Here is an 18,620-nt window from a genome sequence, read left to right on the forward strand (position 1 = left end):
TGACTCCTAGATTTACTAAAGACTTTCAGTTTTTAGTCTGGGCCTGGTAAAATCGTTTGGTGTAAGCCCAGCATTACTCGTGTCTTCTAGTGTGCTGGTTCTCTTCCCTGGGTAGTTATCAAACCCAGCTCTTTGTGTTATTTAAAGGCTTCCTTGACACCATTTTTGTGTTTTTGTTTATAAAAGCTATTTTATGCCTCTTGAATTTGTTTCTTAAGTCAGCTTCTCGGCAGTGTTGCTTTTGTTTCTCCTTACACAAACCTTTTTATTCATAGGAGCTTCTTATTCATTTTAATTTTGTCTCATTTAGATATTTCCCTCTTTTCCATCCAACAGCGTGCAATTTTTGTGTTTATCTCTCTGGAATAACTTCAAGATACCCCAAGTCTGCAACTGTGTCCCATAACTCATCTGCCTGACAGTAAATGTACAAAAATGTATTCAAATGTAAAATTGTTCATCCTATAGTGCAAATGGAAAGCCAACAAAGCAGTGAACCACAGGTTGACATGTGATCTAAACATTTAATATGTTCATCTCTGAAAAGTAACTAGTACCTGCAGCAGTCAGCAATCTACTGGAGTTAAAGTATAAATTAACATACAACATACAATTACATTTAAGTACTCTACTTGTGTAAATTACTTTCCACCAGCATTAAAAGGAAAGGAAGACAGGAATCTGTTTCTGCCATTGTTGGTGCACTGGTGTCTCCTACTGGTTGTTTAGAGCATCGTTCTTCAGAGTGGGGTACTTAATATGTCTTTTATAACAGAAGACACTGAATGTAATGAATAAATAGTCCAAAATAAAGAGGAAAATTATGAAATATTGTGTTTACTCTAAATATTACTGTTGAATATAAAGATAGAAATGAGAAGCAATGTTTATAACAGCATCACCAGCAGTAACTCTGAGTGTCACATTTAATGTATCAGACATTCAATGTAAATTAGTGAGTTTATAAAGTGACTTTGCTGCCTTAGAAAATGTATAAAGTAGTGATCAAACTCAGGACTGAAAATTTCCACAACAAAATGTTGTGGTAGATCATTTCAATGACGTTTGTCTGAAATGTTAATGTTATTACTATCAATTGTTGATACCTGAAACAGGATGCTATATTACCATTAGTCGTTGTAAAAGGAGATATCTATAATTAAATTAAATACATCTGTAAAAGTTTTGATTTTTGAAATGTTTTAACATATTTGTCACATCTCAGAACTCTTTTACAGATGTGTTCAATTTATATTTAATCTAATTAAAAATTAGATTTTAACATTTTGAATGAAATGCCTGGAAGACACAGTAGGTGTCTCCAGGATCACATTTTGCCACAATGACACACACACACATACTACTACTACTACTACTAATAATAATAATAATACAAGCATCACTGTCGCAGCTAGTAGTAACACAATGGTTCAGTAAAGATAAGATATTCAAGTTGTCTTTATTTCTCATATATGGATGAACAAACAAGAAACAGTTTTTTCATTGAACATGAAAGAAAAAATATTAAGATAATTCCTTCAATAAGCCTGAAGTCTCTCCAATCCAACCTGTGATATGTACTGTAATCCAGGTTCAGGACGACTATAAAATCATTGAAATTTCAGCATGCTAAACTACTAAAAATAATATATATTTTGAATATTTTTCAAAACATTAAATGTTAAATCATTAAAAACAAAGAGTCTCTAGAGGCCTAATGGCTAAGACATTAAAATCACAATGTTTAAATCTGATTGGGATTGTTGCATGTCATCCCCCTTTCTTTCTCCACACATTTCTTGCCATTGAAGGCAAAAATGTCCTACCAAAACCACAAAATCTAAAACCTCGCTACATGTAATTCACCACCACCAAACAACAATAGTACATATAAAAAACAGGGATAATAACTTGACAAAACGGGTTGAGACTAAATCCAGAAGCCTCTCCTCTCTAATGCCTGCAGGAACCTTCAGTGGGTGATCAGGCCTCTGCAGTTTCTCTCCACTGAGCAAACCTGAAACATCCACCAGAGAGACAAACACTGAATATTAGTAACAAACAGTAGAGCTGTCATATCATTTATCCTTTTTGAATGCTTCATGTCACTAAAACGTACCTGTGCAGATGTCATGGATGCAGTGCAGCTGTTGGGCCCAGTGGATCTATTATTTACATAATTCAGAACAACAAATTAATCAGGACATTATGTAAACATTTTAACAAAGGTTTTACCAAACAAGAGGTTCATCACCTGGGCTTCCCATCAGTTCAATGTAGTGCTTCTTCACCATCTCAAGGTCAGCTTGAACATCTAAAAGAAAAAGTGCACTGTAAATTACACTATTGATGACTTAGTGATGCCAGTTTAATATTTACAGTATTTTTTATATCACATTTGAATTTGATAGATTTCCTTTACCTGGGATCGAGTCACCATCTGTCTTGAGTGACAGCTCAATTGATTCCTGCATTGTTTCCTTCAGTTTCTCCAGGATCTCATTCTAAATGAGAATCAACTTATTGTCAAATATTGTGTTCAAGATGAACTGAATTTGTGTGTTTAGATGAGTTCACAGAGGTCAGACTGGGCTTTTATGTTAGTAGCTACATAATATTTTGTATATTTCTGTCTTAAAACAATAGTTGAATGTTAGTAACAATGCCTGGAGTGTTTTCATAGCAAAAGCAGCTTTCCGATGCATATTTCCCTTAAAATTGGACAACACAGCACAGCACAGCCCTTCTTACTACATTATCTTGTGACGTTTTATAAAATGTGACAAACCATCAGGTCGACCAGCTGGTTCAACATTTCATTTTTCGCCTTCTCAAACATGATGTTCCTTGATGTTTGTACATGTGCCTCAATAGTTTCTCTCATTTTGTCCAGTGAGCCGGGTCCTGTAAATGCTTCTGCTTCTGCAGTAAAACAGAAAATTGTTGTCAACTTTTCTGCACAGTTGTGATAAATGTAAATGAGTATTAAAGCTCAGGTTTCATGTCTTGATTTTCTTACCCCGATAGCATTTTTTCATGGCTTCCTCGATTGTCGTCATCAGACTGCTGTAGATTATTTTCTTGCGCTCCCGGATGATTTTGTTCAGTTCTGTCTTGATATTTTCTTCCTTAGAAAGAGAAATTAAAGCAGGATCAACATATTTTAAAGTAAAATAAAAAAACATTACATTTCATTTTGCTGTGAATTATTCAAATTCATTTTCATAGTAGGACCTGCAGTGTTTACATCTTTTAAAAATCTGCATTGTTAACATTTACTTTACTTTATCTTGGGTCTGTATCTGACAGCTGCTTTCTCTCCCAATCTGCTGAGTCGTGACATTTTAATCAGATGGTTGGACATACAGACTAGACTCAACACTGAGCATGCTAACAAACACAGCTTGTTATCACCAAAATCAATACTTTCTACCTACACATATCCACATTTCTTATTAGTTATTGACTCCAAATACAGATTCATGTGTCTAATTTAACGTTTCAAGGCTCTGTGTGGCAACAGGGGGGTACCACTGAGGATGTGTGGGTGTCTTTACAGCAGGTATGAATTTGATGTGTGTATGTTTGCTGGTTTGGATGTTGACTGGCTTTTTCAAAGCAGTCCTTAGAACAAAGGAAATGCCCAACATCTTCATTCAGAATATTTACTGTATTGATAGAATTCTCCATTTATAGTAAACATGAATGTTAATATGTACTTACTTATTGTTTACAACTTCTTCCAGCATGATATGTTTATCTAGGACAACACTGGCAACATGCAACATCTGCACTATTTTTTATTGCTGTTGCCACCCTGTACTGTATAGCGGCGTGGGCCGACCACCTGCATGAATAGGCATTTGGGTGCAATGTGAGCTGTGCGGCAGGACATAGGCTAACCACTGGTATCACAGACTCATTCTACGGTGGAAGTGGAATGGCCCCCGTCTATGAGGTCTTCAACTCCCACCTCCAGTAGAATTTTTTGTGGATCCTAGGAACGATTGTGGACATTGAATCCTGAGTGGGCCATGTTAAAACCTCCACTGTGGAGGCAGCTGCTAGGAGTTGTGGTTGGTAGACTGGTGTGCCTGTTGCGTCTGCAACCTAAGAACCATTCACCAAACAAGTGAAAAATAGACATATGAATAGGATAGTACCGTTCTTATCTTTTACCTCTGTGCTGAGAAATGTGAGTTGCAGTTCAACATCTTTGTACTTTTGCCCCTCTCTCATCATCCTCTTTGTGCCAAGTGAAAACTCGTTGATGACCCCATTAAATGGTCCACTTTTTCCTTCATTTCTGAAACATTAAAAGTTAAAATGCTTTATGAAGGAAACATTGACCCAAGTCTCAATTTCGATTTCATGTATTTTGTATATATGTATTATTCAACACTGTAACTGTAGGCTTCAACATAACATTTGTTACTTCTTCTCCATAGTAAAAACGTGCTAACACTGGGTTTCTTGTCTTCACTAAGAAATTTCTTACGGGAAGGTTTTCTTGAATTCCTCATCAATGCTGTCAGTCAGACATGAAGCCAACGTCATGTTCAGGTTTATTTCTTTATTTCTTCTTGGCTTGTGTATGCCGCCCTTCTGAACTACACACTTCAATGTCCTGTGAAAACCATTATCCTTGCCCTTAGGCTGAAAGAAACACAACAGACGTAATGCGATGCGGTTAACAGATTCACATGAATTTTAAAATTGGTTGCTTTGATGTCATTATAATTCAAATACGTACAGGATGTAAGACCGACTTTAAGGTTCTTTCCCATGAACTTTTGGAGTTTTTGACACCCTCAATGAGGCAACTATCAAAAGAATTGCGAGTCTCTTCCATGGATTTTCTGACTTTATTAAGTTCATGCTCCATATTTCCTTCAAGTTCTGTGTACACAGCTGTCTTGTCAGCCTGAAATGAAACACAACACATTCAGGATTTAAATAAATTAAACTAGGCTGCTCCCTTTAATTAATCACATATGAAATTAATTAAAAATTAAAAACCTCTATTTAATATGGTTGAGCTGCTTCTTAAGCAAAAAAAAAATGAAAAAAGGAACATCAGGGAATCAACTCCCTAAAATTTCTTTGGAGTTGTTCATAGTCTCTCTTTGACTTTATCATGTTTTCACTGAATTCGAGTGCAGTTTATTTTTGTTGTCTTATTTTGCTATGAATCTCATTATATTTTCTAAATATTAATAACAAAGACAATGAAAGAAGTGTTATTTCTTGATCTTACCTCTTGTCTACAGCTGGCCCCTTGAATCAGAGAGAGAATCCCACGAGCTCCAGACACATAGTTTAATGTCTCTGAGTGACAGTCGTTGAGATCTTGCAGAACTTCCTGAAGTTTGGGTATCTCTGTAAAAAAAAATGCAGTTTGCATTTTACATATTTAAGCTACATGCGAACATGTAAATAATTTAATAAATTATTTTGGTTTTGAATTATAGCATTTAAAGTAAACGAAAACAAAAATTTAAGCTTTACATTTAAGTGCTCATTGACACCTCAACTTACCAGTGTCATTTGCGTCTAGATGTTTCTTTTTTAGAAACTCTTTGGCGCTCACTGTGAACACTTCCAAACATTTATCACTGAAATGTTTCTGAAATAAAAAAACGTTTTTTCAGGAAGGATTGCTGGTGTTTAACATCAGTGTGCTATATTTTCTGTCACTTGATAAAACTCACCTTAATCTGGTTTAGGTTGAATTCTTCTTTCACTTTTCTCTTGGCATGTTCGTTTCTTTTAAATATGAGATCACGAACACGGGCTGCTGACCTGTAAGAAAAGGTTTGTATTAAGTGTCGCCTCATATAGTATTTGAAACACTGAAACCTGAAATCTAACTTTTTTTTTCTCCTTGAGAATAAAAGTCTGTACCTGTTACTAACAACTAATTAAATAGTGTAACACCTTATCTGAAGGTGTGTAACATCCCTGTCTCTACCTTAGCCGCTTGCTAGCTTCCTGCAAAAGCAGGAATAACAACCGCTGCCGGGTGTGTCATCAAGTCAAGTTAAGTAGCAGTTAGTCAGTTACACAAGAAATACTAGGACTGCGCGCAGTACTGAACGGGCCCTCGCAGTACACACGTGTCGGGGCATGCTGCCATCGGGGTGTGTGCGTTAGAGGGGCCAGTCTATACCACCCCTATGAATTTCATTGCTTTAAGTGTTATTGTGTGGCCATGGTGGCACTTATTAAATTAAACTGCCGCCAGAGCGCCACCTAGGGGCCGATCAATAAAATCTTCAAGTGTTATCCTCAGTAGGGCATTGACAAGAAGTATACCAAGTTTGGTGGTAATCCCACCAACCAATTTGGAGATATAAAATACTTCAATTGAAATAGCGCCACCTAGTGGTCATCGCCCCAAATTTTGCAGAGAGCCTCAGGGGCTCATGGGGAAGTAGTAACCTGAGTTTCATGTCATTCAGACACACCAATGTGGAGATATGCAACACTTTGTGTTTTGTGTTGATAATAGCGCCACCTGCAGGAAGTTGTTATTTAATAACTTGAGTATTCTTTGGGTAATCAAAATTCTTTTAATAACTTTTTGTCATGAGGGTCCATAGATGCTGTGTGCAAAATTTGGTGCAAAACGATGAAATTGCCTAGGAGGAGTTCGAAAAAGTAGGTTCGCGACATTTCGCGAATTTGCGAAAAAAAACTCTAGGCGAAAATGGGAGTGGCTTATATCATGAGATTCAGCACAACTCAGTGAACGTGTGGATATAAGTTTTTTGAATGTGCGATAAAGTATGTGGGAGTTATTAGCTTAAACGCACTTTCCTTTATTATAGCGCCACCTAGTGGTGAAAATTCAGGATGACAATAGATTATAAAATTTTTCGCCAGGTATGACTTATATTTAAAGTTTCATGAGTTTTGGGGTATGTTCAGGCAGTAAAAAATGCAATCATTTAGGCACGAGAATAATAAAAAAAAAAATAATAACTAGGACTGCGCGCAGTACTGAACGGGCCCTCGCAGTACACGCGTGTCGGGGCATGCTGCCGTCAGGGTGTGTGCGTTACAGGGACCAGTCTATACCACCCCTATGAATTTCATTGCCTTAAGTCTTATGGTCTGGGCACAGTGGCACTCATTAAATTAAACTGCCGCCAGAGCGCCACCTAGGGGCCGATAAATAATATCTTCAAGGGTTATCCTCAGGAGGGCATTGACAATAAGTATACCAAGTTTGGTGTTAATCCGACCAACCGATGTGGAGATATAAAATACTTCAATTTAAAGAGCGCCACCTAGTGGTAACTGGCCTATATTTTGCAGAGAGCCTCAGGGGCTCATGGGGAAGTAGTAACCTGAGTTTCATGTCATTCAGACACACCAATGAGGAGATATGCCACATTTCGTGTTTTGTGTTGAAAATAGCGCCACCTGCAGGAAGTTGTTATTTAATAACTTGAGTATTCTTTGGGTAATCAAAATTATTTTAATAACTTTTTGTTATGAGGGTCCATAGATGCTGTGTGCAAAGTTTGGTGCAGAACGATGAAATTACCTAGGAGGAGTTCGAAAAAGTAGGTTTGCAACATTTCGCGAATTTGCGAAAAAAAACGGTAGGCGAAAATGGGAGTGGCTTATATCACGAGATTCAGCACAACTCAGTGAACGCGTGGATATAAGTTTTTTGAATGTGCGATAAAGTATGTGGGAGTTATTAGCCTAAACGCGCTTTCCTTTATTATAGCGCCACCTAGTGGTGGAAATTCAGGATGACAATAGATTATAAAATTTTTCACCATGTGTGACTTATATTTAAAGTTTCATGAGTTTTGGGGTATGTTCAGGCAGTGAAATATGCGATCATTTGGGACAAAGAATAATAAAAATAAAAATAAATAATCATTTGAAATACAATAGGGACCTCGCAGGTCGTTGCCTGCTCGGGCCCTAATAATAAAGAATCATTCGAAATACAATAGGGACCTCGCAGGTCGTTGCCTGCTCGGGCCCTAATAATCACAAATATTGTCACACCTGCATGCTGACAATTATAAACTTTGATAATGTTATGATCGTGCTAAAAGGGATATGAGTAATGTATGTAACTAATTAGGGCCCGAGCAGGCAACGACCTGCGAGGTCCCTATTGTATTTCGAATGATTATTCTTTTTATTTTTTTTATTATTTTTATTTTTCTTCCCCCCAAATGATCGCATTTTTCAATGCCTGAACATACCCCAAAACTCACGAAACTTTAAATATAAGTCATACCTGGCGAAAAATTTTATAATCTATTGTCATCCTGAATTTTCACCACTAGGTGGCGCTACAATAAAGGAAAGTGCGTTTTGGCTAATAACTCCCACATACTTTATCGCACATTCAAAAAACTTATATCCACGCGTTCACTGAGTCGTGCTGAATCTCGTGATATAGGCCACTCCCATTTTCGCCTAGAGTTTTTTTTCGCAAATTCGCGAAATGTCGTAAACCTACTTTTTCGAACTCCTCCTAGGCAATTTCATCGTTTTGCACCAAACTTTGCACACAGCATCTATGGACCCTCCTGACAAAAAGTTATTAAAAGAATTTTGATTACCCAAAGAATACTCAAGTTATTAAATAACAACTTCCTGCAGGTGGCGCTATTTTCAACACAAAACACGAAGTGTTGCATATCTCCACATTGGTGTGTCTGAATGACATGAAACTCAGGTTACTACTTCCCCATGAGCCCCTGAGGCTCTCTGCAAAATTTTAGGCGATGACCACTAGGTGGCGCTCTTTAAATTGAAGTATTTTATATCTCCAAATCGGTTGGTCGGATTAACACCAAAGTTGGTATACTTATTGTCAATGCCCACTTGAGAATAACCCTTGAAGGTTTTATTGATCGGCCCCTAGGTGGCGCTCTGGCGGCAGTTTAATTTAATAAGTGTCACTGTGCCCAGACCATAAGACTTAAGGCAATGAAATTCATAGGGGTGGTATAGACTGGCCCCTGTAACGCACACACCCGAACGGCAGCATGCCCCGACACGCGTGTACTGCGAGGGCCCGTTCAGTACTGCGCGCAGTCCTAGTTATGTTTCAAATTCAAATCAAAACTAGGACTGCGCGCAGTACTGAACGGGCCCTCGCAGTACACGCGTGTCGGGGCATGCTGCCGTCGGGGTGTGTGCGTTACAGGGGCCAGTCTATACCACCCCTATTAATTTCATTGCCTTAAGTCTTGTGGTCTGGGCACAGTGGAACTTATTAAATTAAACTGCCGCCAGAGCGCCACCTAGGGGCCGATCAATAAAATCTTCAAGGGTTATCCTCAGGAGGGCTTTGACAATAAGTATACCAAGTTTGGTGTTAATCCGACGAACCGATGTGGAGATATAAAATACTTCAATTTAAAGAGCGCCACCTAGTGGTCATCGCGCAAAATTTTGCAGAGAGCCTCAGGGGCTCATGAGGAAGTAGTAACCTGAGTTTCATGTCATTCAGACACACCAATGTGGAGATATGCAACACTTCGTGTTTTGTGTTGAAAATAGCGCCACCTGCAGGAAGTTGTTATTTAATAACTTGAGTATTCTTTGGGTAATCAAAATTCTTTTAATAACTTTTTGTCATGAGGGTCCATAGATGCTGTGTGCAAAGTTTGGTGCAAAATGATGAAATTGCCTCGGAGGAGTTCGAAAAAGTAGGTTTACGACATTTCGCGAATTTGCGGAAAAAAACTCTAGGCGAAAATGGGCGTGGCTTATATCCCGAGATTCAGCACAACTCAGTGAACGCGTGGATATAAGTTTTTTGAATGTACGATAAAGTATGTGGAAGTTATTAGCCAAAACGCACTTTCCTTTATTATAGCGCCACCTAGTGGTGGAAATTCAGGATGACAATAGATTATAAAATTTTTCACCATGTGTGACTTATATTTAAAGTTTCATGAGTTTTGGGGTATGTTCAGGCAGTGAAATATGCGATCATTTAGGGAGAAGAAAAATAAAAAGAACTAGGACTGCGCGCAGTACTGAACGGGCCCTCGCAGTACACGCGTGTCGGGGCATGCAGCCGTCGGGGTTTGTGCGTTACAGGGGCCAGTCTATACCACCCCTATGAATTTCATTGCCTTAAGTCTTGTGGTCTGGGCACAGTGGAACTTATTAAATTAAACTGCCGCCAGAGCGCCACCTAGGGGCCGATCAATAAAATCTTCAAGGGTTATCCTCAGGAGGGCTTTGACAATAAGTATACCAAGTTTGGTGTTAATCCGACGAACCGATGTGGAGATATAAAATACTTCAATTTAAAGAGCGCCACCTAGTGGTCATCGCGCAAAATTTTGCACAGAGCCTCAGGGGCTCATGGGGAAGTAGTAACCTGAGTTTCATGTCATTCAGACACACCAATGTGGAGATATGCAACACTTTGTGTTTTGTGTTGAAAATAGCGCCACCTGCAGGAAGTTGTTATTAAATAACTTGAGTATTCTTTGGGTAATCAAAATTCTTTTAATAACTTTTTGTCATGAGGGTCCATAGATGCTGTGTGCAAAGTTTGGTGCAAAACGATGAAATTGCCTAGGAGGAGTTCGAAAAAGTAGGTTTGCGACATTTCGCGAATTTGCGAAAAAAAACGGTAGGCGAAAATGGGAGTGGCCTATATCACGAGATTCAGCACAACTCAGTGAACGCGTGGATATAAGTTTTTTGAATGTGCGATAAAGTATGTGGAAGTTATTAGCCTAAACGCACTTTCCTTTATTATAGCGCCACCTAGTGGTGGAAATTCAGGATGACAATAGATTATAAAATTTTTCACCATGTGTGACTTATATTTAAAGTTTCATGAGTTTTGGGGTATGTTCAGGCAGTGAAATATGCGATCATTTGGGAAGAAGAATAATAATAAAAAAAAAAAAAATAAATAATCATTCGAAATACAATAGGGACCTCGCAGGTCGTTGCCTGCTCGGGCCCTAATAATAAAAAAAAAAAGAATAATCATTCGAAATACAATAGGGACCTCGCAGGTCGTTGCCTGCTCGGGCCCTAATTACTTCATGTATCCCCAAGGGGAAATTCAGTGAGTCTGTTATCTCTGTTAGAATGAGACAGCCTGATGGCTGTAGGAGCGAAGGATCTCTTGTATCTCTCCGTCCTGCAACGGAGAGAGAGTCCACTGCTGTTTTTTTGGTCCATAAAGGTTTTGTGTAGCGGGTTATCAGGGTATTTCAAGATGGCCTCGAACATCTTGACAGTGCATCTCTCCACCTCCTCCTCCAGTGTGTCCAACCTGGCTCCAACCACAGAACCAGCTCTTTAGACCAGTCTGTCCAACCGCCTTGCATCTGTGTGTGTGATGCTGCCTCCCCAGCAGACTGCAGCATAAAACAACACACTACCACCACAGACTGATAAAACATCTGCAGCATCTTACTACAGATGTCCAGAGATTTGAGCTTCCTTAAGAAAAAGAGGCTCTGCCCCTTTTTGTAGAGAGCGTCAGTGTTTAGGGACCAGTCCAACTTATTATCCAAGTGTACATCTAGATATTTATAACTTGGCACCACCTCCATGTCCACCCCGCAGGTATTCACTGGCTGAAGGGGGGGCTTGAACCTGCGGAAATCTTTGATCATTTCCTTAGTCTTTGAGGTGTTCAGTAGGAGATAGTTCTAGTGACTCCAGTCACTGAATGTAATGCAATGTCCCGAATATGATCAAAACCGAAATGAATGTGCATTCACAAATTATAAATGCAGGGCTTGAAGACCTCCGGCACAGTGCCGGAAATCTGGCTCGGGATTTTTTTTGGTGTTTTTTTTTTTTTTTTAATCATGTTTAAAAAAAAAAAAAAAACACCAAAAACCCTTAGTTAGTTAGATCTGGGTATGACCGGGGAGGGCGGCATTACGGTGGATAGCGTATAGCCTGCCGGAGAAGAAGAATGCGGCTCATTGGCGAGCGTGCTTAGACCCACGTCATTACTATTTCTCAAGAAAGTGACTGGAGACAAATCCAGCGACTCCTTCTTACTCTCTTTTTAACGACCCGCCGGAGGCAGGCTCGTTAAGAATTTGAGAGGGAGTGGCATGAGACTTTCCCGGTGGTAGTCGAAACACGGCTATACGGTCCGTGCGTGCGCTCCCACATTTCCACCAGGCGCGGAACGGCTCCGCCGCGGGTTTGCTCCATTGTCTGCCCGGCGTCAGTTCCCACCGGGCGCTTAGCGGCAGCATAGCGGCAGCGTAGCGAGCCAGCCGTTTACACGCGAGATAACGAGAACATGCGATAATCCTGACCATACGGGAGACCGCGAGATCCTGTGATAAACTGTGTATAAGGTGAACAACAACAACAAACAGCTTACTTTGCTTCTCCGACGTGGAAGATCTGTTGATCTGACCATCTATCCTTATAGAAAGAATATGTTATGTCATCAGTGGCGGACTCGGGGGGGCAGGAGGGGCGACCGCCCCCCTTCATGCCTCCATGGTTGAAAAAACGCGCTAAAGTGTCTCTAGAGTGGTGAAAACAAGAGGAAGTGCCTCAAAGTGCACAAAATAGATGCATTTTACTTAAAAATGTACAAATTTTCGCCCGGAGGGGCATGCCCCCGGACCCCCCTAGATGGTTTGGTTCGATACTTTTAATTGTCAGTACCATATCATTAATGACTTTGATCTGGATCTCCTTTTAACTTAATGCTAATATTTCATCATACATGATGCATCAGAGCTTTTTGCGTGCTTGTGGGGCCCCATGTTGTGCAGAATGAGCCCTTTTTATTTTTTCGCCCCTGCCCTTCTAACAGTTTGAGTCCGCCACTGTATGTCATAAATGATTGATGCTGTTCCACGTTAACAAGAATGTCAGTTTTCCAGTTGTGCCGCTCAGTCACCAGAATGCTTGGCATTTTACGACACCTTCCAGGTTCCTTCATTGGTCAAGCCACTCTTGGCACCACAGGGGGTCCACTGGTCTGCTATAAGGAGCCAGTACTCCATCCCCTCTCTCTTTTTCTCCACCACTCCCCAGAGGAGTACCATCCGTTGCGGAGTTACAACAACAGGCTCAGAGTGTCTCGACATGGTTTGGTGATGTCGGTGGGGGTGCAGTTGCAACAATTTGTTTGAGGGTGGGCCCATAGTATGAGACTTTGAATATTCATGCCCCTGAACTAGTTATATGTACTTGTACTTGTGTTTATGAGCTCTTGGGCCCAGTATGACTCAGTGTCTATTCTGGATGTTATTTAACTTTCTACTTTTGGCACCTTAAATCACTTACTGATCATCGCAGTCTTCAATATTATCTGACTTGGTGCAGATAAAGTGAATGCGCTGACACTCGCCACCATTTCCCATGAGGCTGCCGGCACTCTCCAGGATCTCCCAGGCTTCCTTCTCTGCTGCTGCTCGATTAAGTTCTGTCACGACCCACACAGTAGAACAACTTCCAACAACCTGAAGGGATATAATAGCAAGTTGATAATAATATGATTACCGGTGCTATAATGATGATGATAATTAATTACTAGTGCTTTGTTAAAAGGTGACTTTACAGTTTCCAGATAACACAACAGACAATAATAATTGCATGTGAATAAATTACCCCTTTCCACATCTCGTCTCTGCTCTTGTTATAGTCCCCATTTCCAGGAAGATCCGCAAGTGTGACGTGCTGGAGAAAATCATTATCTGGCACCCTCACAGTCACACACTTCACCAGTGGCCAGTACCACCTCTTTACTACTTTACCTTCTCCGTCTTCTGGGTCACTTCTTGTGTATTTGACCAATTTCACAGAGAGCTCTTCAGCCTGCAATAAACAATAACATCAGATGAAGTAAGTCTTAGTATAAACTTGATGTTTTATCTTCAAAGAATGATCCTTGTGGTACCCCACGGGTCACGCTTAACTGCATGGAATTAAGGTTGCCAATTGAAATAAAATAATAAATATTTTAGTAACAATAGGTCAACCCAGTTTTCCATCCTGTTCAACACTAAGGTAGGAGTATGGGTAAAAATCTTTTAAGGAGATTTAATTATAGAAGAACAGAAATTTGGCCTGAGTATACTGGAATTAGTCAAAGCATGTGTATTCATTTTAAAATTGTTAATCATAATTATGACCTTTTAGATGGACAAAAAAGGTACATTTCACAATAAATTAAAACAACAAAATAAAGACAATGTTCGTTATGATTTTCCTATGACGGGTAAATTTAATATGGGTTTGAAGTTACTTTTAGATTATATTTTTAACTACCGTAGAACTTAACTGTCAGACAGACGATGCTGATGTTCCTCTTACTTACTGATTCACATGTCAAAATCTTGCTCTGGGAACGGAGAAATTCTGGGATTTCTTTGAAATATTTGTCTTCCATGAGGGTTCCATGAGATTTGTTTTTCCATTCCTCTCCATACACAGCTGACAACTTTTTATCGTTGTCACGGTAATCTTCGTCATTCTCCTGATTTGATTTATCCTTGAGGAAATTCCACACTTCTTCCATCCACTCCTAAAAAATAAATGAATGAATTTATCTCTAAATGTATATTGCATGTTGTGAGATCAACAACTATATGTTTTGTAGTTATATCATAACTTTTAAAATAGCTGCAAGTAAACCGTAATAGCTCATTTTACCTCTTTTGTGATGAACTCAATTTCTGCCTCGTACTCGTCCTGCTTGTTAGCCTCAACTTTAATCATGACTGTAGTACATGCACTGACACTTCCAGATGGCAAGAGATTCTTCTCTCCAATGATTGCATTTATCAAAGAGCTCTTCCCAGCCCCGGTTTTACCAAAGACACCAACCAGCTCCCTCTTGTCTTTCTTCAAGTCACGGATGCGTTTCCTGTTGTACAAGAGTCAGTCAAACTATTAAGTAGTATCTCACACAGACCGCCTCCTACTGGTCTTTATGGATAATACCAAAGATACTGATAGAAGGAAGATGGCACATTACAAGCTTTACCAGTGCTATGAAATGGTAAACACTTCCTGTCTCCGAAGTTGGGCCATTTTTGGCCATTTCAAGGCTCCGTACTGTAACTCCTCCTCCTTGAGCTTTAACCAGATCAACTTTAAATTTGGTCAGAACCATATTAAGACCTTTTTGATTTACAAGTTTAAGACAGATTTTTGTTTTTATTAAAGAATGTGGCCGTGGCATGGCAGCGAAATATTGTGTTTGCCAGGATAACAGAAAGTTATCCAATCTGCCCCAAATTTCTCATGCATGATGAGAGTCCAGCCCTGAATGCAGTTGCATGTCAATATTGACACATAGTTATAATCCCCCCCCCTGCTGGCAACAGGAAGTAAAGTTTAAGCAAGTCAAGTCTGGTCAGCAAAGCCTCAAAATGTTGTCGTTGCCTCCTAATGAAGACAGTGTGTTTTCGTTGAACAGTGTTGCTGTGGCTGTGCAGTGGACTTCGATGACTCGCCATGAAGCAGGAAGTTACATACAAGCATACATTGTCCAATCTGCCCCAAATTTCTCATGTGTATTAACCTGTCAATTTGACACATAGACAGCAATGTGCTGAACACATCCACACATCAATACTGAAGCATAGTCATAGCTATCAAACCATTCTATAAAACGGGGCTGTAAACTCATGATTGACTGCTGTAATTACTCAAGATTGGTTAGTTTGGGCAGGAACTTGAAACTGCGGTATCCACTCTTAGTTACTACTGCGCAGATTCTGGATCCAGCAAATGTCACCACTTCAGGATGGCAGCAACCATATCAGGAACATTTTGGCTTTTCCATTGTACAGTGGGAGGAAGTGAAGAAGTCGTCCAACCTTCATATAGATTCAGACCTGCTGCTAGTCTCCTAAAGGGACAGAAAGTGACTTCTAAACTGTCTCTGGTAATAATCTTCTCTTATCATGAACAAGCATTTGCCCACCAGAAAATGAAGTCACACTGTGTTCCATCACCATGAGACGAGAGCCTGAACACAGTGACACTAAGGTGGTTTGCCAACCTTTTGTTAGTTGCCAAGAGTTGGTCGTGAACCTGGTCCCTGGCATAGATACCAAGAATATGGAAATGTAATAAACTTAATACTTACTTAAGGAAGTTGTTGAGCTTATTTTTGTTGTCTGGCAGTTTCTGATAGACATGTTCCATGGTATTTTTTACATCAGATAGTATGCTTTTTTCTGTCAGAATAAAAATAAGCAGTAATGCAGTTAATTTAGGATGCCTCAGAGTGTTTTAATCAGGCTTATACTATGGAAACTTGGTTTCTGGATAAAAAGGCCACAGTTAAGTTATATACGTATTTAGGATTATAAGATATATATAAGATTATAACAGACAGTCAATGAGAAACTATTTTCTGTGTCAAAAATATCAAAACAGACATTTGCTATACAAGTAAAAATGTTATTCCTTTTTTTTAACCCTAAAGGAAGTTGTATTTATTTAGAAAGTATTATAGATACCTAAGTATGATCCCAGTTTAGTTTCACGTCGTGATTTTCTAGTTGGCGGCAATTTGCTGGACTGGTCCTGAAGATCCAACTTTCTCTTTCCTGTTTTTTTTTTTTTTTAGATAAAGCAAGATATCACTACCTTAAAAACATACATGAACATGTCATCAATAAGTCATCAGTAAGATACTAAATATCTCACCTTTATCACTTCTGCCACTGGTGGATGCAGAAACCTGTGGATGAACAGGAATATTTGACTCTTAAATGAAAGCAATTGCATTCATGCTCTGTCCTCTAACAGGATTCAACCAGCTTGACCACAACTTAATTTAATTAACTTCAAATTCATTTTTATTCTCATCCAACCTGGGATGAGCCTTAGAAAACCCTGAAGGTAGAGTCTAAAATAGAATGAACAGCTGATCACATTCAGCATCTTTTTCCCCTCAGTCAACACGCTGTGATCCAATGAGACAATTCTTCAGTCAAAGATCAGCATGATCATTAATCACATACTTGTGAAATGTAATGTCCTCAAAATCCTTAACATCATACTTCATATTCCCATTTACGCTTCAGATAAAAGTAATACTCTCTTAACTAGGCAATAACTAGACTAGACAGCTCCACCCACCAGCTCAGCTGCCTGTCACCTAAAGCTAAGTGGATGTCCCACAATTTAATCCAATTCTGCTCCACGCCTGTACAAACCTGTTCCACAACTAAAACACCAACGTGATTCTTATTACACCAGTAAAATGTACATAAAGAGGCTTTTTTTATTATTATTATTCTTTAATCATCTTTTACCCCCACACTTTATTAAATAAGTTTAAACAGAAATCTGTAGATAGTCATAGTTCATCACAATATAACTGAGAACATGACTACCATGTGGAATTTAATAAAACAGTTAAATAATTTAAAAAAGACTTTAAAACAGAAAGAAAAGCAAATCATTTGCCACAAGAAACACATATCATACTATTTGGTATTTTTGACCTAATATCACCTGGTAGGTTCAAACTTAAAAAGTGAAAATGTCTCTCTGTCTCTTGTCTTTATTTCAACAGTCCACCCCAACACAGGCATATGATTCAGATATATAAATTACTACTACTATTACAATAATAAATAATAAACAACAATAATTATAATAGTGTTAAATGTAGCGATAACAACATCTGCACATAAAACAGATGGTGCTTTGTATGAATGAATACAGTGAATTAATTGAAACTTTATTCAACTTACTTGAGCAAAGTAGTCAACTGTTTCTGGATCTGTTGTCTTTTGTTTCTAGTGACAAAAGGAAATAGTTGCAAATCCATTTTAAAATTATAGTAAATACTATTGATGTCAATTACATTATTTTGTCTCTGTTTTGTAATTGTCTTCACAGTGCAGAATTTTACCTTCAACAACCGGAGGTACTTTTTGAATTTTGTGCTTGGTCCCACTTTTGGGATCAAAACAGCGATTTCTCGATCACCGAGTTCGTGGAAACTTTCTGTGTCAATGCCCTCATCTGTTAAAAAGTATTCAGTTGAATCCTAGACATATTGTTGCAGAAATCCATCATATACAGTGTAAAAGAAAAATGTGTGAGCATTTTTCTGAGACATACAAACAAGAATTGCCAAAATTAGTCAAGGCTGATTTCTCCTATTTTTCCTAAAAATGAATTGTCAGGATCGTACTGCAGAACAATGTTTCAGTACATAAACCTTGTACATAAACCCTGTCCCCTGAATATATATGAGTGTTTGTGTATGTTTCAGTAACGGTTTGCTATATAAACATTATATCATATCGGTGAACAACAAAGCAGTAGGCTACAGTAATACTTTACCTTTAAATTTGTCTATCAACTTGCTGAGACCCCACTCAGTTAATTTGTTCCGAACAAAGTCATCCATGATCAAGAACAGCAACTGAAAGATAAACACGTTTTAATCAACAATGACTACATGGCATTTAAACTGTTATGATCAATAATTGATCTGTAATTATTACAGACAATGGAAGTAACAAAAAGAAGAAGAAAATAGGAAAAAGGGGTTGCAAGTGTGTAATTTATTTCTCCTCTACCTACCAGTGTGCATGTGTACAGACATTTAGCTTGTTGTAAATATTAAATGCGTGGTTTTCATC

The 18,620-nt window shown here is 38.8% G+C and overlaps 1 protein-coding gene across 1 annotated transcript; it reads right to left on the reverse strand.

Annotated features, from left to right (window-relative positions):
- Window positions 1–1,467: 1,467 nt before the first annotated feature.
- LOC131983822 (nuclear GTPase SLIP-GC-like) lies at window positions 1,468–18,385 on the reverse strand. The gene is made up of 22 exons (XM_059348631.1): window positions 18,314–18,385; window positions 17,882–17,989; window positions 17,721–17,765; window positions 16,666–16,699; window positions 16,476–16,565; window positions 16,100–16,190; window positions 14,656–14,869; window positions 14,321–14,527; window positions 13,612–13,818; window positions 13,288–13,463; window positions 5,712–5,802; window positions 5,539–5,626; window positions 5,258–5,379; window positions 4,754–4,924; window positions 4,499–4,656; window positions 4,180–4,306; window positions 3,020–3,128; window positions 2,789–2,922; window positions 2,423–2,504; window positions 2,255–2,314; window positions 2,120–2,165; window positions 1,468–2,017 (listed from the first exon to the last, which is right to left on the reverse strand). Exons 1-21 carry the CDS (start codon window positions 18,383–18,385, stop codon window positions 2,131–2,133), a joined length of 2,421 nt encoding a protein of 806 aa, XP_059204614.1. The 3' UTR covers window positions 1,468–2,017; window positions 2,120–2,130.
- Window positions 18,386–18,620: the final 235 nt, after the last annotated feature.

Source organism: Centropristis striata, chromosome 13 (genome assembly GCF_030273125.1).
Source record: "Centropristis striata isolate RG_2023a ecotype Rhode Island chromosome 13, C.striata_1.0, whole genome shotgun sequence".
NCBI lineage: Eukaryota > Metazoa > Chordata > Actinopteri > Perciformes > Serranidae > Centropristis > Centropristis striata.

Coding starts and splice junctions, on each gene's coding strand:
- LOC131983822 (XM_059348631.1), bottom strand. CDS start 18,385: ATGGATGACTTTGTTCGGAACAAATTAACTGAGTGGGGTCTCAGCAAG. Junction 16,191..16,475: donor TAAACTGGGATCATACTTAG/GTATCTATAATA, acceptor TTATTCTGACAG/AAAAAAGCATACTATCTGAT. Junction 13,819..14,320: donor AGATTTTGACATGTGAATCA/GTAAGTAAGAGG, acceptor TGTTTATTGCAG/GCTGAAGAGCTCTCTGTGAA.